The 20687-nt window shown below is 45.7% G+C and overlaps 1 protein-coding gene across 8 annotated transcripts in view; it reads left to right on the plus strand.

The window, feature by feature from the left end:
- Nucleotides 1-20687, plus strand: part of MPRIP (myosin phosphatase Rho interacting protein) — a 477073-nt gene that overhangs the window by 120382 nt on the left and 336004 nt on the right. For 5 of the 8 annotated variants that reach the window (XM_063143223.1, XM_063143225.1, XM_063143224.1 and 2 more), the window contains 9 exons: nt 638-754; nt 5112-8900; nt 11266-11413; nt 12004-12121; nt 13259-13418; nt 14786-14905; nt 15101-15187; nt 16504-16666; nt 17123-17208. In XM_063143223.1, the coding sequence (XP_062999293.1) occupies nt 638-754; nt 5112-8900; nt 11266-11413; nt 12004-12121; nt 13259-13418; nt 14786-14905; nt 15101-15187; nt 16504-16666; nt 17123-17208 (4788 nt within the window). Of the gene's footprint in view, nt 1-637; nt 755-5111; nt 8901-11265; nt 11414-12003; nt 12122-13258; nt 13419-14785; nt 14906-15100; nt 15188-16503; nt 16667-17122; nt 17209-18563; nt 18632-20687 lie in introns of all 8 variants that reach the window. The other 3 variants (XM_063143226.1, XM_063143230.1, XM_063143229.1) reach the window with 3 other exon arrangements.

Genomic DNA, 20687 nt, shown 5'->3' on the forward strand with positions numbered 1-20687 from the left:
TGTGTGCATCTGCATCGTTTGGTTCGCTCCCGCTGCATGCAGATCTCAGCAGCCCTGTGTCCACCTTGGCGTCCACCTCTGCATCTTTACTGAGTGAGCTGTGCTTCGTTTACCTGCCGTCTTCTCTTGCTCTTGAAGCATATGCAATGGATGATCCAATTTGCGGGGAGTGAAGGGGCAAGGAAATGAAACCCAGTCTCTTTCGTTATCTGGGTCGGACTACACCAGAGGCTGCGTGCGCTCGGGAAGGAACCTGAGCTCCAGCCTGTCAGGCCTTTTGCGTGTTAGCAAAGCCACCTGACCCCGCCACGGAATGACCAGGAGTTTCTCAAGTTAGAAGTAAGAAGCAGGTAATAGGAAAGATCCCTGCGTGATCAAGCTGCAGTGGGGACACCGTTCCCTTGGTGCAGTGGGGAAATAGCCAGGCTTTTTGGTTTGTACTGGGCCTTGCTTCTGGCCCCGTTGCTTTGACTGTGTATAGAGGTGACGTTCCTGTGGTGAGTTGCAGGAGAAATTCTTACACTTTACCCAGCTAGTTTCTTTTGCCTGGTTTGCTTGGAGCTGTGCATTCATTGTATCTCTGTGGTTTTTTCCCCCTTCCCACCCGTTGTTCCGGTCTTCTGTGCCTTGCTTTCAGCTGGAGCAGAGCCAGAAGGCAGCCTCGGATCTCTTGGAGCAGAACCGCGCCCTTCAGGACCAGCTGAAAGTAGCCTTGGGCCGTGAGCAGAGCGCACGGGAAGGCTACGTCCTGCAGGTAGGAGAGAGAGACCCAGATCTCCTTCTTTTGCCATGGCTCAGATTGAATTTCTGAAGCTTTGGTCCTGGGTGCTTGTGGATATGTCTGGACTGGGGACGGCGTGTGGGAAGCCCTTGATTTCACTAGGGTGGGGAGGACAGGCGTTTAGCGTTGTCCTCTTTGTGCAAATACAGTTACAAAACATGCTCCCCTTCTAATACCATCTGAGAGTTTGGGATGCCCTGCCCTGGACTGGGGAAGAAACTTGCTTGAGCCAAACTAAGGAGCCGTCACCTGAAACGGTTTCCTCTATAGGCACCATCTGTAGTCCCACCTGCTCCGAACATACAGTGTGCTGTGACTGACCAGGGTGGTGAGTGAGTGATGAGTGAGTGGGTGAGGAAAACAGCCATAGGAGGCAGAGGAGAATTGGTTTATTTTTGGATGTTTACCCAGCATGTTTTGAGCATGTTGCTCTTTATCAAGGTTACTTACAAAATAAAAATATCAGGGCTGCAACTTGTAATCTGGACAGGGATAACCTGGCTTCAGTCGTCCATGCTCTGGTAACCTCCAAATTAGATTACTGCAATGCGCTCTACGTGGGGCAGCTTTTGAAGATGGTTTGGAAGCTGCAGCTCGTGCAAAATGCAGCGGCCAGATTGATAACTGGAACCAGAAGGTTCGAACATAGAACACTGATTCTGGCCCGCTTGCATTGGCTGTCTATACGTTTCCGAGCCCAATTCAAGGTGCTGGTTTTAACCTATGAAGCCTTACACGGCTTGGGACCACCATACCTGACGGAGCGCCTCTCCCAACGTGAATATACCCGTACACTGCGCTCAACATCCAAGGTCCTCCTCCGAGTGCCTACTCCGAGGGAAGCTGGGAGGATGGCAACAAGGGAGAGGGCCTTTTCAGTGGTGGCCCCCCAATTACGGAATGATCTCCCCAATGAGGCTCGCCTGGCACCAACACTGTTATCTTTTAGGCGCCAGGTCAAGACTTTTCTCTTCTCCCAGGCAGTTAACAACAGATGCTGAATTTTTAATTGATCCCAGAATAGTTGTTTTAAATCGATATTGTTTTTATGCTTGTGATATTTTTAAATTTTTGTATATAAATTTCTTTTTGTATATAAATATATAAGTACTGTATATATTTTATAAGCAGTATTTTAGAAGGGTTCTTCTCTGTCAGCTGCAAGAAGCTACACTTTTTTTTTTTTTTACAATGGTGTCCATCTAAAAGCAGGTAAACTTTCTTTCTCTGGAGATATTATGCCTTAGTGTTATACAAATGTATGTAGATATAGTTAACCAACTAAAAAATATATAATCATGTGACAATACTTTAAAGTGGAGAAATTACTTCAATCAGCCATTATAAGTAATGCTTTCAATATATATATATATATATATATATATATATATATATAATCAACATTCCTCAACTGTATTTTTATTACGTTGTTCTCTTGGAAAAAGAGCAATAATGCTTGAAATGTATTGGGTAAACATCAGAAAATAAATGTTTTCTGTGGCACCCACAGATATTTCTCCTATTTTCACCATGGGTTCAGACGGCTCTCTTCTTTCTGGTGAGTGGGTGCTGCATCAGTATGTCCTTTGTGTAGGGTGTTGATACACTTTTCTGTAACTTCTCTTGCGGTAGCATCCAGAAATGTGAGTCACAGGTGAGATTCGTTTAAACTGAGGGCGGTAAAAATACACCAGAAAATTAGTCTCATCTTCTACGGAAGAGCTACCAAATTGGAAAGAGGTGTGTGTGTGTGTGTGTGTGTATGTATGGCTGTAGCAGGTCAGAAGATGCCATTCCAGGTCTTCTGGAGAGAAACCCTAGGGAAGACATCTCATCCACCCTGCACAGTTCTGTGTAAGAACCCGATCAGGCCAAGGGTCTCTCTTGACCAACGCTCTGTTCACACAATGGCCAACCAGCTGTCGACCAGGAACCTACAAGCAGGACACGGATGCAACAGCACCCTCCCACCCATGTTCCCCAGCAACTAGTGTTGCAGAGACATCCTTCCCTCTTCATACTGCTTCCAACATTCTGGAAGCCCTCTAGAATAGGTGACCCTCTGGGCAAAGCCCATCAGACACTTGATGGACAACTAATCTTCTATGGTGGTAGAAGAAAGCTAGAGAATCACTCTGCCCGTTTTCAGGCTACCTGTTGTAATCCCAGCCTGGTAATCTGTACCCTTGTCTCCTGGTCTTCGGCCATTTTTGATCTTCCACTCTGACGTGACAGGACATGGTGAGATTCATTCTACCTCAAGACTAAGGGAAGGTCTTGTCGTGTGGGATGTGCTTGAGCCTCTTCCCTCCACCACACACCCACACCCACACATATACCAACAGCAGCAGCAGCAATTGACGTAGACTGCCCTACAGATTTTCTACCTCAGGATAATGGCACTAATCCCATTCGTTCGTATCAGACTCCTCAAACATTTCCTGCCATTTTAGCCTGGACCAAACATGGAATATGCACTTGGACCATGATATCTTTGCTTGTAGAACTAGAGTTCTTAGAAGTAGATAGCAAAGGAGCCAATGAAAAGCCAGGCCACCAGACTGATAAGCCAATTCTGTTGGTTGTCTGTCTCTCTCTTATTTATTTTTTAAACTGTCCCTTCATGGTTGCCATTGTGTTCCCCAGTGGGGAAGCAAAGGATCGTTGGCAAAAGCAGATAGCTGCAGCTTCTGAGGAACGTTTTCTCAGACCTCTCTGCACTTCATAGAGCTTGGGTGAGCTCTGAATCGTTTGCCTTCCTCCCATTCTAGGTTCATTGTGTTAACATTACAGATTTTCCTTCCTGCTGAGGTTCTACATATTTCCGGGGCTTGATCACATGCATGTTGGAACTGGAGCCCTTTGTTGATCTCTTGTAACGTAACTTTTCCTGCATATCTCCTGCCTTGAGCTTGTCTGCAAACTGTGCCCCTCAGGCCCACTGGATGCTAACAAAAGTTGAGCATGACTGGTTTTTCCTTCCTTTTCCAAGACGCCAATGATGTCTTCTGGCTCCTTCGGGGAAAGGGTGGGGAGGTGACTCTACTAATCTCTCTTGGGTGTGGATAATATTGCATGGAGTGGGGGTTTTTTTGCTGTGGAAGCATGTCGTCTGACTTAACGTACCTGAGTGTCACATCTTTGGGCTGACCCTGCCAAAAATCACAGTACAGCAAGGCGGGCCGAGCCATTGGGCTTAACGCTGTGCTCTTCTCTCGCCTCTTTCTGTGTGTGTATGCTCCAAGCCCCATGATTTCTTCTCCAACTCATGCATGATTCTCTGTAAGTTGTTTTTCTCTGTGCATGCATCATGGCTTTGGTTTGAAATCCCTCCGAGGATTCCCTCGTTCTGATCTTTCATGTTCTCATCATATCCGTTCTTTCTCCCCTACTTGTCTTGAGTTAAAGACAGAACAAAACACAAATAGCAGGTAGATCTAGAAATTCCACATTTTCAATTTCATTTACACATGTTTTTGTTTCTTTCTTTTTGGGGGCGGGATTCTTTTACAATGAGCAGAAAGCTATAAAAAGGTTCGTTTCAACATTGTGCCAGCTGCCATCTCTTAAGAGAGCACTTGTGTCGCTTCTGTGTCTTCATTGTTTCTCCAGGACTTTATTATCTGCGTTATTCGCTTGGCAAAGACATTATATTTAAACATGGACACATGCATGCTCACACAATCCAATAGCTATTGTAATTTCCTAGACTTATAGTTTGCCCCATCCCATAGTTTGCCCGGCTAACGAAACGGAAGGTTGAGGCTAGTAACAGAAAACAAAATTCCAACAGAACAGGATTAGGATTCATTAAATTCGTTGATTTCCCCCCCATCCATCCCTAACTTAGATCTGAGCCCCAAAGCTTCACCTTAACAGGTAGGTCTTACAAAAGGTGCTCCCGGTTAGGGTATTGCTGATCACACCTCTCCTCACGATCTCCACTCCTTTTTCAAACCTTCCTTCTACTTGTCCTATGTCATTATTTTCCTTGTGGTGTCCATCATTTTTCTTTTACTTTTGTTTTATTCAGTTTGTTTCTCGTAGGCTCTTTTGCATTTAAAGCTGTTTTGGTGTTCATCGTCCATGTTGTCTGTTAAACCGGAAGAAGTCTTCCCTTTTTCCCTGAGCAAAAGGGATTTTTTTAAAAAAAGCAAAAACCAAAACCAAAACAATAAAAACCCTTCTGACACCATCCAAAATTGGAAGAGATGGATAGTGGTCAAACCCATTCGAGGAGTTCTATGGCCTAACATGACCAGAGGTGTGACACTCAGAACTGGGAACCAAGAGTGCTACTAATCTCCTATTTAATCAATTTTTTTTAAAGACTGAGGTGGCCACATCCTCATCGGGGGCCTGGCAGAGGCTCCATAAAGTCAACCGAGACCTCCAGGGTGAGCTGGAAGCCCAGTGTCAACGCCAGGAGCTGATCAATCAACAGATCCAGTCGCTCAAGCGCAGCTACGGCGAGGCCAAAGACGTCATACGGCATCACGAGGCGGAGATCCAGAGCCTGCAAGCGAGGCTCGGCAACGCGGCGGCGGAGCTCTCCATCAAAGAGCAGACTCTGGCCAAGCTGAAGAGCGACTTGAAGGCAGAGAAGAAGAAGGCGCAAGAGCAGATGGACGAGTGGCAGCACAGTGAAACGGCGCTGAGCTCCCAGCTGAAAGCCAGCGAGCAGAAACTCAAGAAGGCGGAAGCTCTCCTCTTGGAGAAGACCCAAGAGCTGAGGCACCTGGAGACGCAGCAGGCTTTGCAGAGGGACTACCAGAAAGAAGTCCAGCGGCTGCAGGATCGGATTGCCGACCTGAGCCGGCAGCTGAGCGCCAGCGAGCAGTCCCGCATGTCGATGGAAGAGAAGCTCCAGAAGAATTACGAGGCTTTGCTCGAAAGCTGCGAGAGGGAGAAGCAGGTCCTGATCCAGAGCTTGAAGGAAGTGGAGGATAAAGCCAGTGAGTACGAGAATGAGCTTCAGAACAACGCGCAGCAGATGGAAATCCTGCAGAAGGAGAAACTGACTGCCAAATTCGAAAGCAGCGAAATCATCCACCAGCTGGAGGAGCAGCTGGAAATGAAAGAAGACAGCATCCAGAAGCTTGTTGAGCACATCAAGAGCCTCGAAGAGGAAAGGGATCGGATTAAGTGCCGCTTCCAAGAACTGATGAACCAAGTTGCCGAGTCGGATAACGAAGTTGCCAAGCTGCAAGCCAAGCTGCAGCTGGAGGAGAGCAACTACCACACACTGGAGCGTTCCTACGAGGCGGTGTCGGGACAGTTCCAGAACTTGCAGAAGGTCTTGAAAGAAAAAGAGGAGGAGTTGAGAGCGGTGAGGGAAACTCATTTGAGAGTTATTGAAAAGAACGATCAGGACGCTTCTGAGCCTTTTTTAAAAATGGCGGACGTGAGTAGCAATCTGGAAGAAATGGAAGGAAACCAGCAGGCCGACGAAGATGAGAGTCTAGCATTATGTGTTGTAACGGCCCCCACTGATGCTGGTCGAGTGGTAGAGTCGGCACATATACAAGGAAGGCTTCCAGTCTTCGATTGCATGCTTGTGGACGATGATAAAGATGAAGGCTCCAGTACCAGTAAGAGGCAGATATGTGCACATACAGCGTTGAGCACAGAAGAGTGTAAGGCTCCACCAAAGTCTATAGACCTTCGCGATAGGGAGAGTTGTCTAAAGGATTCGGCGAAACCCGATGCAGAAATCCCGGGAGCGAAAAGGCAAAGGATCCGCTTCTCCAACATCCAGTGCCAAAAATACATTCACCCTGATGGATCGGAGAAGACATGGACCAGCAGCACTTCCTCAGACACCAGCCAGGACAGATCACTTTCTGAAGATAGCGCATCTTCAGAACCAGCTCCCTGTTACGCAGCGTCGGGCGATTCCGAAACTTACCTGTCTATCATTCACTCTCTGGAAACCAAACTTTATATCACGGAAGAAAAGCTCAAAGATGTAACCATGAAACTTGAAAGCCAACAGGGCCATAATCAAGACGCCCTCATTGCGCTCCACCACCAGTGGGCCAACACGGAAGCACAGCTGAGAGAACAGCTTCAGGAGAGCTTTACTCAAGTCAGCATGCTGCTTTCACAGCTGGAGAGCGAGAAGCAAGAAAAGCTCAAGCTCACTGAGGACCACATCCCTGAACTGGGAGGGCTCCACAGGAGAAATGACCAAGCCTTGCTGTGCTTAAAGCAATGCAGGGAACAGCTAAGAACTTTGCCCAGATCCAACAAGGAAAAAGAGAGAGAGATTTTTTGTGATTCCCTATCCAGTATGGAATCTACTCTGTCTAACGCAATCCATGTGTTAGAACAGTCACTTTCTTTGCCTCATCGCAAGCCCAAAGAACGTCCTACATCCCAGGCTTTGCATGCAGAAGGCAGCTGCTTGGAGGAGGAATCTTTTCCCCAGCAGCAAGTAGAATTTTCTGGGCACGGGCAGTTGAGGTTGCTTTCCAGGAGGGTGGCTTTTGAAGCCTGTTTGATAAACCAGATAGCAGAGTCTTTGAGAGACGCAACTTCCAAGATTTCTTTGGCCCTTAGAGAGATTCATGGTACAGTAGATGCAGTCTTATTAGAGCCTTCCAACGTTTCACATACCGCCGTGGCCTTGGCTGACATTTTATCCAGAAAGCTGGTGTTGGAAGATGAATTTTGGAGCCAGGTAGAGGAGTTAAGGAAGCACTTGGGGGCCAAGGAGGAAGATGAGAAGGGGAAGATGGAGACTTTGAGCTTAAGTGTCCCACAAGGCCTCATTCACTCAGTTGCAGACAACACCCTGATTAAAGCCGAGCTGGGTTTTGTGGCCCAAAAAATGCGCGAGTCTTTTCATCAACGATTGAAGGCCATTGAAGAAGACCTTCACAATACCAAAACAGCCCTTCAGCAGCACAAGTGCATGTTGGAGGAAATCATTAAAGCATACAGAACTCCTGAATTCGATGGGGTTATGCATCAAATTTCCAAAGCCCTTGAAATCCAAGAGGACACTTCAGAAAGAGTCCCATCAGCTTGGGATGTCAGCCTTCATGACCACATGGTAGGAGGCCACAGTTTGCAGGATTTGAGCAGTCAAGCTTTGGCTGCTGTTCAGGATGAACTTGCTCAGCAGCTCAAAGACCGAGCAAACATCCTAAAAGAAATATCTGCTGCTCTCCTCTCTCTGTCCCCTGATGATGCCCTGAAAGATTGTCCCAGGCTCCTAAAGATTTCTTGCAGCCCTCCCTATGAGATGTGCATGGGGGATCTTGAGCGTTACTCTTCTCTGCTTGTTCAAGATGCCATTATTCAGGCCCAGGTTTGTTATGGGGCGTACAGAGCAAGGTTAGAGTATGCTAAGGAGGCAAGGCTCTACCAGGAGTCCCTACAAAATGTAGATACCCTGTGTCAGGACCGCATAAGGGCTGTTGCTGTCCTCAGAGAGGAGTACGAAGAATTGCTCAGAAAGCAGCAGAGCGAATATGCCGAGATGATTGCTGCGCTTGAAAAAGAGAACGCAGACCTCAAAGCCAAAGTGGAGCAGCTTGACGGTCAGCGGAAACGACTGGAAGAGGAAGAACAGAAGCAGAGCGAGAAGATATCAGCGCTGCAGGGCCGATATGAAGAAGAGATTCAGAATGTGGCTGAGCAGCTGAACAAGACCGAGGCGGCACTCCAGGCTGAACAAACGGAAGGGCTCCACCGACTAGACGCCCTCGTGCAAGATAAGCAGAACTTAGAAAAGTACCACCTTGAGCAAATGCAAACTCTGGACGACGAGTTCCATGTCAAGATGAAAGAGCTACAAGGCCTCCACAACCAGGAGATGCAGACCTTGCAGGAGCACTACAATCAGAATTTGCAGTGCTTGCAGGCAACTCTGGATGAGTACCAGAAGCAGCACCCTGAAACTTTGCCTGGAATAGCGTCTGGTGCCGGAGTAGCATGGGGTGTGGGTCAGGTCTCGGAGAGTGAGCTGAGCACCATGCATGGTTTGAGAGAGCGCATTCAAGAGCTGGAAGCCCAAATGAATGTCATGAGAGATGAGCTGGAGAACAAGCAACTGGAGGGGAACGTGTCCACCTTGCGGGAGAAATACCAGAAAGATTTCGAGAACCTGAAGGTTTTTTTTCTCAGTGCATTTAACCCTACTATGCTCTACGTGTAAATCTCCTCACCTTGCTAGAACCAGATGGGCAGCGGCTAGCCAAAAGAGAGATGGAGGAACACTCTGAAGGAATGTGATGTATTTCTATGCATAATGTCATAGGGTAGACTTCAAACCCCACAGTCGTTATGCATGGGATACATTTTAAATCAAACGCTTACAGTCCTTACAGCCTTAAACGCTAAATAGAAACTTTGCATGGGAATATATTACCCGTTTTTTCAGGTTTGATGTCATTTCCTTGAGATAGTGAAGAGAACAGCCCCAGGGACGTATGCAAATTTCAGTAAAGGCAAACTTCACAACACATGATCCCAGATAGATTTCCTACAACTGTCCTTCAAATATAACATTGTTCTGATCGCATCTCTCTTTCTACCAAACGTCCACTCTTAACTCCGTTTTCAATCAGGGCCACGATATCTTTTTAGAAAGGGCAAACTTTCTTATCCAGGTTCTACTTGAATAGCAGTTGGAATATCCATAGAAGACGTGTGGGTTTTACAGGATGAACTTTACTAAATCTCACAGTAAGGCAGCAGATCTGCTTTGCAACAGATTTCGAGGCGGGGGGAATCCCCCTTGTGCCCTCTGCATCCTCCAGTTTCAAACAGATGTTATGACCAAGTGAATTCTCTTTTCTTGACTACTGCGGACTGCTTTTTATGTTTTTACCCTTTCCCCAAAAGCTATCTTAGACGGTCACAAATGCCTTCTTTAAAGCAGGCTTTCACACACCCAATATTGAGATCAACCTTAAGTTGCTCAGCAAATTAAGACGTGTGAACCTTCCAATGAGAAAAATTCTCCAGTTTTCATTAATCCAATTCCGGTAGCAGTTTTGTATCAACATTTAATTTATATCAAGAGCAAGAGATAAACATTACTCTTAAAACTATTTCACTTTCAGACATAGGGGTAGTATCCAATGTTAAGTCTTACATAGAGTAGTTTCTTTCCCCTTTAGAATGATAACTTGATAGCCTAATCCTAGTCGACCAAGAACCAATCTGTTTTGGCATAGAGTTATTAACAAGAGCACTGAGAAAATGAACATATGGCAACTGGGTTTTAAATACAAACCATTCCAGAAATTTTTCTCAGTGATAGCAAGAATGCAGGATTGTGGCAAAGTCCGCTTTTGTCCATCAGGGGTAACATTTCATGAGAATGGCGATTTTGTAACTCGCACTTCCCTGGCCTCCATGAAAAGGAGCAAACCCTATTCTTGAAGCATCCAAGCAGAGAAGCCTATCTTTAATATCTATCTATATATATATTTAAAAATCAGCTTTTGTCCCTTTTACAGTAGATTTATTTATTTATTTATTATATTTATTTGTATCCTGCCTTTTGCCCAATGGTGGGTGTCAAGGCAGCCAAGAAACAACCTGGGCATGAAAATGAAGGCTTAAGTTAGATTCTTTAGCCGTATTTTAAAGGGGAGAGCACACATACGCACCCCTTCGTACACCCTGTGAATTCTATACCCAGGTACAAAGCTGTTGCATGAGAAGTAGCTGTTAGTGATGGTGGTTACATCTTACTCGAGATTAAAGGTGAAAAGGAAGCTGTGTAGTGTAATAATGGTGCAGACGTGGGTCAGACAGGAAGCCACATTCAATACCTCTGAGAAATAAGATAAGATGGGTGCAGGCAAACACAATAATCCATGCAGGCCGCTCTACTGATTTTGTGATTAACAAGTTAGTATTTCTAATGAGCAATTGTCTGTTACATTGCTGGGTTGATTCTGCTGCCTCCAATTCGCCTTATCCAGCTGGCATCCCAGGTTGAGCCTACATGGTGTTTTGACAGCAGTGACCGAGCGCCTTCCTAAAGTTTAAATTCCCGTATCTTTTCAGAAGTTCCCCTTTTAAAGGGGCTCTGGAATAACACTGTCCCTGATCAGTCATCTTTCAGACAGGTGGTGTTTTTTTTTGGTTTTTGTCAAGTTAAGATTGGGGAGGGGGTGCTAGATTCCTCTTGAAGACTGCCAGTCTGGTTAAGAAACCACTAACCCAGCCTTCCTCAACCTGGGGCGCTCCAGATGTGTTGGACTGCATCTCCCAGAACGCCCCAGCCAGCAGAGCTGGCTGGGGCATTCTGGGAGTTGTAGTCCAACACATCTGGAGCGCCCCAGGCTGAGGAAGGCTGCACTAACCCCCTTCCTGCATGCTTATTCATCAACTGTGTGACTTTGGTCTTGCCGGTCTACCCATCCTTTCATCCAGTTACGCAATCCTTATAGGTGTTTTAAGTTGGATCACTGTAATGTACAAATGCAACTTAACAGGACTTTTCTCCCCCTTTTTGTCAGGCAACCTGTGAACGAGGGTTTGCAGCTATGGAAGAGACTCATCAGAAAAAGATCGAGGACTTGCAAAGGCAGCATCATCGAGAACTGGAGAAGTTGCGGGAGGAGAAGGATCGCTTGCTAGCAGAGGAGACGGCGGCTACCATCTCAGGTAGAGCAAAGGGAATATGGGAGCGGGGTTAGGAGAAGGAGGCCTTAGCTAGACCAGGCTATATCCCGGGGTGATACCCGGGATCGTCCCTGTGCGTCCACATGATGCACAGGGGGTCCCGGGATCAGGGACGGATCATCCCTCCCCTGCCCTGGGATACAGCCCTAGCCTTTGGCCCCACTTTTTCACTGTGGAGCGTGTTGCCCGTTTCCGCAGGTTTACCTGGCTCTGTGCGATTACTCGCGTGGAGCTGGGACCTGCGCCCATCGGGGTTAGGGTGGAGAGAGCGGGGAAAGTATTTTTATTTTTAAAAAACCCACCCTACCTGGCGGCGCTCAAGCGCTCCTGTCTCTTTAAATAAAAAATGGCAGGCGCGACGCCTCTCCTTCTGAGGTCGTCGCGCCTTACGTGTAAACGGGAGCGAGACCTTGTGTTATTCACAATGTGAGGTCTCCCCTCCTCTCCCCCAGACTTTCAGGCAGGTCTAGCTAAGGCCGGAGACTGAGAAGATGGTTGTTCTTGTGGCAAGACGGGAAGATGTGTTGTTACTGCAGTACATCTATAACCCTCCTCTTTCCTTCCCTGCCCAGCCATTGAAGCCATGAAGAATGCCCATCGGGAGGAACTGGAGCGGGAACTGGAGAAGACCCAGCGCTCCCAGATTAGCAGCATCAACTCCGACATCGAAGCCCTCCAGAGGCAATACCTGTATGCATTTCTTTACGTTTTCTAGATTCTTTGCCATGGAAAATATAGAACGGTCTTGGCATCCTTGATGGGGCAATGTGCTTTTTAAGGTATTTATTGTAGAAGAGCAGCAGTTTTTGTGGATGAAACAAACTGGTCCATCCACCATAGCCACATTTTGATTGACCTTTTTTATTGTCCTATTTCTGCTGGGCCCATAAACACTTCCGTTAATGAATTGTAATCCTGGCCTGCAGCCCCTGATATTTCAGTCCTGGAGCCATCCATGTACGTTACAGACAGTCAGTCTGGACGATACAGTCAAACTGCTCACCCGGATTTCTATTTGTGAGGGTACTGAAGTTTAATAAGTTCATCTGTCCTCTCATATGCGCAAGGGAAATGACCAGAATGGAACTGTATAGCGCTCTTAATTAAAGATGGCAGAAACGTCTCGTTCTTTCTGAATTTTTTCAAAGGATTCTTGGGGAATCCTGAGGCTTTTCCTAGAGTCCTCTGCAAAAATTCAGAATGAGCCTTTTCCATTGTCTCCAAGCTCTGCCTATTCCTAAATGATGCAACATCTGTTTCCTGTAATTCTGCATGCTGTTTACTCTGAACTAGAAACAAATATTGATTTGGCCAGAATAATTACTTTGAGGGATTAAGAGCCCTGCTGGATCAGACCAAACGACCATCCAGTCCAGGATTCTGTTCACACAGTGGCCAACCAGCTGCCCATAAGAAACCCGAAAGCAGGACATGAATGCAACAGCACCCTCTTGCCCATGTCCCCCAGCAACTGGTGCACACGGGCTTACTGCCTCAGATACTGGAGGTAGCACACAGCCATCAGGATGAGTAGCTATGATAGCCTTCTCCAGGAATTTATCCAACGCTTTTTTAAAGCCATCCATACTGGTGGCCGTCAATTCCATAGTTTAACCATGTGCTATGCGAAATGAATTCCGTGTTCCTTGTAGTATTGCTAGACTTCCTGGTGGAGGTAAAAACAAACAACGAAGGTGTTACGTTGCACTCTTAACTTCCCACGGCTGGCCCGTTGTGCAAAGCCACCTCCTCTATGCCTCTTTATTCCGAGTGCCAGTTTTGCCTGACAGATCCGTTTTGTCTCCCTCTCCGCTACCGCTGCATCAGGGAGGAGCTACAGTCTGTCCAGCGTGAACTCGAAGTCCTCTCTGAGCAGTACTCCCAGAAGTGCTTGGAAAACGCGCACTTGGCCCAGGCCCTGGAGGCAGAGAGGCAGGCCCTCCGTCAGTGCCAGCGGGAGAACCAAGAGCTCAACGCGCACAACCAGGTAAAGGCACCACGCCCTCAATCTCTCGTCGCTGGTAAAATGTGCAGCTTTAAGGCTTTTCAAGAGCTAAGAGCTTCCTAGGTGTTGACTGCTTCCTTCCTTTATTTTTTGGGTCGAGAGATCCGTTTCAAAATCCATAGCAATGGGACCAGCATCCTAGATGTCTGCTGTGGAGCAGGGGGGCACATACCTGTAATCCCAAAGCTGTCTGGGAACTGAACGCTCCTGGAGCTCTAGAGGTCTCGGCTGTTGGGAGTGGAGCAGGTTACTAAAGCAGGAGCCTACAGCTGAGTGGTCAAGCACATGCTTTGCATGAAGGAGGTCCCAAGTTCAATCCTCAGCATCTTTGATAAAAAGGTTTCAAATTATAAATTGCAAACCATCAATCTCGTCTAAAGACAAGTAATTCAGAATAGAAATAAAAATAGATGAGCTGAATGATAGGTTTTTTCAGTGGTCTCACTTGTAATCACTACGCCTTGTGACAGAGCTGAGTTAGTAGGTGTTGTTATATTATGTTCTTTGTAAACTCTTTTCCTTAATCGCTTCTAGGGAACCAACCAGGCTTTCATTAATTGGAAGGGATTTTTTTTTTAAATCAGCCATTGGTATTTCATGAATGACTAACATAGATATAATTGGGCTCCTAAATTTTTTTTATGGCTAGTAATTTTTGTGAACTTACAATGGTCCATCTTAAGGGGAAATGCAGACATACTAGCAGGTCTACATTTGTGGAAATGTCATGCTCCATTTCTCTAGCTGGAACTCTGGAAGTCAAGGTAGCAAAGAAGGCCAAAAGAGCCACAAAATTGTGTTGCTGGATTATGAAAGGCCTTCGTTTCCTTGAGGTCCCATCCCTCCCCTCTGCAAAATGTGCATGTCAAATTACCAGGACTGGGGACCACCTCAGTTCAGACAGTTTATTCGGGGCACTGAAAGAAGATGGCGGAGAGCAGTTGGCTGGTGACCTGGCCCGGCCCGACTCGGTTCTCTCACTGCCTTCTGCATTTTACAAGCAGGGCTGTTGAAGATTCATTCACTGTTTGAGACCTTAATAACTGGAGGCTAGAAAGGAAGGACCGAGGTAAAAGAGCCAGCTGATATGCTCAGGAAAGTCTCAAGAGATTAAATAAAACAACATAGAGAACCAGAGCGTTCTGTGAAACCTTCACACATCTTCAGAATGGCAACAGAATAAATATGTTACCAGCACAGCAGGAGGCAGGGAGTCCAAAAAGACCCTAGCATCTCAGTCGGTGATATGACAACTTATTAAAGAAAAAGAAATCCTGAGCTTGGAATAAATAAATAAATAAATAAACAAACAAATTGCTGCTGTTAACAACTTTATGGTGTTCTCACAGGAGCTCAACAACCGCCTGGCTGCAGAAATCACACAGCTACGGACACTGTTGACTGGGGAAGGTGGAATTGAGACTGCTGGCTCCCCTCTCACCCAAGGCAAGGATGCCTATGAGTTGGAGGTGAGTAGTCTCTGCTTCAGTACCGGGCGTTAACAAAAACTGGCCAGTATTAAAGGGCCATGCAAGCGTGAGATGGATTTCCGTTCTAACTCAGTTGCACTTTGACCAGATTGCAGGCGCGTCTTTTCTTTTCGCAGGCTGTGTATGTTTGCCTAACATAAAAAGTATCTGCCTGGGTTTGCCTCCCCTTTGCAGGTCCTGCTGCGAGTCAAGGAGTCAGAAATCCAGTACTTGAAGCAGGAGATCAGTTCTTTGAAGGATGAATTACAAACAGCACTGAGGGTAATAGTCATGGGGCATGCCTTTTCATTTAAAAACAATTCTAAGTTAATTTAAATACTTTTCTCCTTTACAGCAAGTTTGAACTGAATAAGGCATTAATATTTGGAAGCATGTTTGGTGTGATGACCAAGTTAGCCTAAGGGTGCAATCCTATGGGGATGGCCATAATCCTCTTAACGCAGCAGAGACTTACGGCCATTCAGTGCAGAGCGGAAGGACCTGCGAAGGTAACCTTCACCTGTCTAGCTGAGGCGTTGGGGACACAGAGGGAAGGAGGCTGGCGAGGGGTTGGAGGATTCCTCGTAGGCTGGACTCCCCAGCCCCCTGCCCGCCCATTGGATGACCCCTTTACCTTCCGTCCAAGGTCGCTTTCCCAATCTCAGAGAGGCAGCCAGTGTGGTTCTCTCCATGCTGGCTGCAAGGGGCGGCAGAACGGCCTAACAGGGCCACACAGACTGAGTGGGCCAAAAGGGCAGCTTGCCTACTGACCTTTAGTGGTTCGAGGGAAATCTCAATTGACAAATTAGTGTTAGGGGACATAGCATTGCTCTCTATGTTACCCCGATTTGAATGTAGGTTAACCGCCTTAGACAATTTTTAATGAAAAGGAGGAATATAGAGAATAAATATTTTAGGTGTCAGCAACTTAGAGGCTCCCACCCCTTTGCTAGTGCAGAAGTAACAAGTACATGTGCAAGAAATGACTGTAGCAATAGACAGTTAAGAGTTGCTCCTTCATCACATTCCATCTCCTCCTTAAAGCACTTTATTTCACTTATATATTCCACTTTTCTTCCATCGCAAAACCCAAAGGTGCTATTGGATATTGGATTCTCGGTCCATCGCCCACCCAGGCACTGACCAAACCCGGAACTCCTTCGCTTCTGTAAGGTTACTGCATCATGTGCTTTCAGACTCTCTGAGGCATAAGTTGCTCATTACAAAGCTCTGATCCCCAATGTAAAAAGAGACCACATCCATTGCAAAAAAACAACAACCCACCTCTATGTATAGTGTTATTTCCTGGATTATTAGGAGAACGTCATACAGCTGTTTGGTAAACAGGTTCATTGTTCGGATGCTCTGCTTTGTAGGAATGAGGCCTGCCTCAAGGGATTGTGGTATTATTAAGAAATCAAACCCATCTTTTAAACTAAAGCCAAATGCAGGAAAAGCTCCAGGCGTTAGAGGGCCTGTGACTTGAGTTTTCCAGAGTTGAAATGGTATAGAAATGCAATAAATAACTCAATAAATCTCCCAAGTCCAATGGGATGGAAAGGTCTCCTTAACTGAATTTTCTATTGTCTTTTCTCAAGGATAAGAAATATGCCAGTGATAAGTATAAAGACATCTACACAGAACTCAGCATTGTGAAAGCCAAGGCGGACTGTGACATCAGCAGGTTGAAAGAGCAGCTCAAGGCAGCCACCGAGGCCCTTGGTGAGAAGTCACCAGAGAACACCACCGTGTCCGGATACGGTCAGTCTCCTGTTAACTGGTTTGGCTACTTCATAGGTGCAATTCAGGATGCAAAATGAAAGCAGCACCAGGTCCGGTGTGTCACTGAGAGGCTTTTGAATGGAAGTTCTAGCACATTCACCATAAACAAGACAAAACAATAAAACAAAACCATAGACAGCGTAAAAATGTTAAAAACAATTTAAAAAGCTTGAATTATCAAAACAATACAAGCATAAAAACAATATATAACTTTCAGCAATAAGTTTCTAAAAAGGGAAGGCCTGCCGAATAATAGATCCTTTAACACCTGCTGAAAGACATTCAAAGAAGTCAGCAGGTACATTTCATCTGGCCGGTCATTCCACAGCTCAGGGGCGGCAAAGATAAAGGTCCTCTGGTGTGTGACTGCCAATCTCACTATTTGCACCTGATTTCGATAGCAAGCTAACCTGGCTCTTTTCTCCCCACCCCTAGATATCATGAAATCCAAAAGCAATCCTGATTTCTTGAAGAAAGACAGGACTAGTGTTGGCCGGCAATTAAGAAATATCAGGTCAAAGGTGAGTTTGTGTTCCCTACCCTCAGCCTTCCTAGCCAAGTAAGGGATACCATAGCAATAAACCTAGCTATGTCAGTGCTGTGTTCTATTTACATTATTGGCTTGCTGTCTGGATTTCCCCATCCATGTTCCTGACTATAGACTGTGAGCGGTTTACCTGAGTCTTCTCATTCTGCAGTGCTAGCTTGTGTAAGGCATGAGAGCTTAGGGGTGAGGCAGCCTACTGCCCTCCAAATGCATGGGAGTACAACTCCCATTACGTTCAGGCAGCATGGCTGGGGATTGTGTGATTGGTAGCCCACCCCTGGCTTAAGGGTATAGTCCTCAGCTAGCCCACAAGGCCATGTCCATCAATGTTTATAAGTTGACAGTGCACTGCCGTCCTATTCCACACTGGAACACCTGAGCTGTCAGAACTGGAAAGAGGAATGGCAGCACAAAAATCCTACCCGCCATGCGTTTCAAGGCCAAATTAGGCGTTTGCTCGATAGCTAACATGTAGCTTTGTATCCAGCCTTTTCCTTATCAAATTGCAAGTGTAGGGCAGAGGAGGTGGATCCTTACAGGGAAAGCAGTGTGCAGGAAGGGCAGGGAAGTTTTATCTCTTCCATCCCTAGCAGTTGGAGTCAAAATCACATCCTGCACGTGCAACTAGAATGCTGGGGGGGGGGGGAGAGGGGAAGTCCCCATTAACACCGATGGAGACTTATTTCCTAAATGTTTTGTTATGGGTAGTGGGGGGGGGGGGGGAAGGTGATCTTGGTTCCAGTAGTACTGAGGAGAGAGATAAACCTCCCCTCCCTGCATGTGGCGTTCCCTGGAAAGGTTGCCCTACACCCATTGGTAGGTAAGGAAAAACCTGAATCAAGCAGATGTCTACTTTGGTTCTACGCTGGCCAAGATTTTCTGAGCTGGCATGGTAGGTATTTATTTATTTATTACATTTATATAACCTCCCCATAGCCAAAGCTCTCTGGGCGGTAGCTTGTACCAGTAAAATACAAGGAATGTGTCAGTAGGTTATACAGATATGTTCTATTTAGTGCAGATTAAATTCATATTTTTTGTTTGTACCGCTTCCTTTTCTATACACATAGAGCCCCCGTTTTCCACTTGTGGTGCAGGGCTCCTGCTTATGACCAAGTTGTATGTTTGTCTGTGTTTACTTTTGTACCTTCATTTATGTTTGAACAAGGAAGCAAACAGCCACTCTTGCAGGCCACGAAGACTCAAAGAGCCAGGTTGCCTTCTTCTTAACAGAGTGGGAGGGAGCATGTTCGGCCTGTAGAACCTCTGGAGTAATTGGGATTTATGCATTTCTTGTTCTTTGTTTTTTGTCTTTGCTTCCAAAAACAGTCCGTTATTGAGCAGGTCTCATGGGATAACTGAAATGCACCAGATTCCAGGGTCCCTGTCATATATAGGTAATCTAACCAGCACCTGCCATGCAAGGCTGCTTCTCTGAGGGGCAGCCCACTTAATGCATGCCCTGCTCACATCTCCATAGCTAATAAAAATCTCTTCACCCCTCTTAATTACATGGGTGAGCGGAACAAGAGTCAGATTCACAAAACTTCACACACTAGCTGAATGGCTGGCTGCATTTGTGGCTCACCCTGCTCTCATTGACATCCATTGCTGGAGGGATTTTTGCACCTTCTAAAATGCACGAAGGGGTGCTCTGTTGAGGGCATGGGACAAAGAGTGTGCATGCTGGAATAATATGCATGTCTTAAACTTAACTCTCCATAACAGGCAAAGCTTAAAAACAGAAGGTTATCTTTTGTTTCACTAGTTTTGGACTCTGGGAAGGGTGAATCTGATCAAACATGCTACTTATAGGGGTAGCCAGAAGTTGTCTGAAAAGCCAGCTGCATTCTCCACAAACAAGGTTCCTGTTCTCTACCTTATTTATTTTAAAATCTTCTTCTCCTGACCATCTCAATAGTTTTTTTAACTGTTGGAATTCTGGCTTTCAAGATGACTTGATGGGAGGAAGCAGCTGATTGTCTTTAAGGTATCAACAAGAACAAAAAAGTTTGGTCATTACTAGGTAGAAGAAAGGGTATTTCTCCAGAATGTGATTCCATGCTGGATGAGGTCGTTATCTACCAGAAATTAATATATTGTGGCCTGCCAAAATAGGTAATTCGCCTCAGCTAGAAGAGAGGCCCCTTTAGAACTACATTTTTAAAACAGTTCAAATATGCAGCTCCGTCTCAATGTCCTATAACCTTTTTCTTCTGAGCCACCTGTACCACCTCTGTAACCTGGAAAACAAGCAGCTGCAGTGTATTGTGAAACTGAAGTAGGAACACAGTACGTATGTCTGATACTGGATTAGCGTTGTATTTAGTCAATGAAATCTACAATAGCCTTAAAGCCAACTTAACATGTGCAACAGAATTAAATGCTGCTGTTCTTGTTGGAATATGTCACTGTAGGCTTTTGTGTTGGGAGAGAGGATTACAAGTTTTAAACCACCTCCTCCCCCCATTTTTTAAAATGTTCACAAACTTTTGGAATGAAGGTTTCTACACTACCCTTCTCCCTGATGTCCTAGTGCAGTGGTTCCCAATTAGCTAAGTACTGCGGACCCCTTGTTTTTCCAATGCCAAGCCATGGACCCCCTACTTTTGAAAATGTTATCTCTATGGTAGTTACCTGTGCGAAGCAATAAGGGGCAGTCTCTAAGAAGCTAAGGATTTTAGGTATACTAAAAAACAGACCATAAAACTTGTGATATTTGTGATATTACCACGCTAAAATGACAGTGATTTAGTTAGGAATATAAAGACAAATTTAATTTTACTAATGTCTAGTTTACAATTGAAATTATGACATGTCTAGCAGCTACTGAACCTAAATGTGATGGGAGAAATCATGCCTCTTTTTGTCCTGAACAATCCCTTCCACATCCGGTTCAATATTTCCTACTTTTAATCTCAAATCTGGATCAACATTGAGTCAATTTCTATGCTTGTTCTTCATATAACAAAATGTCGAAAATGTTTGTTCACAAAGATATGTAGAACAAAAGGGAACTAGATGTTTCAAAGCTTTTTCACCTAACTTCTTATAATCAGGAAAAACCTTCACCCAGAATTGGTCCAGTCTATAATCTTTGAAAAATCATTTCAGTGAACCATCACAAGTCACGTCAACAAGTGCATCTTGCTCTTCCGCAGATAGAGTTGTTGGTTGTACATCACCACATTTAAAAGGATTCCTTCTCCATGAGTTTTCAGGATTAGGTGCAGGGAAGTAATCTCTGAAGCTAGTCGCTAAGTCACGCCGGTGCTTTCGCGCATGACGTCACCGTTGAAGCAAACAGAGCTCAGGAGACAGCGTATTTTCTTTTATTAAAATGCAGACCTTGCAGAGCTAATAGGTGAATGGTGCCACATGCTCTGAGTGGGTTATGTGGACCCCCTGGGGTCTGTGGACCACCAATTGGGAACCACTATCCTAGTGAGTTTT

The sequence above is a fragment of the Elgaria multicarinata genome, chromosome 17 (assembly GCF_023053635.1).
Source record: "Elgaria multicarinata webbii isolate HBS135686 ecotype San Diego chromosome 17, rElgMul1.1.pri, whole genome shotgun sequence".
NCBI lineage: Eukaryota > Metazoa > Chordata > Lepidosauria > Squamata > Anguidae > Elgaria > Elgaria multicarinata.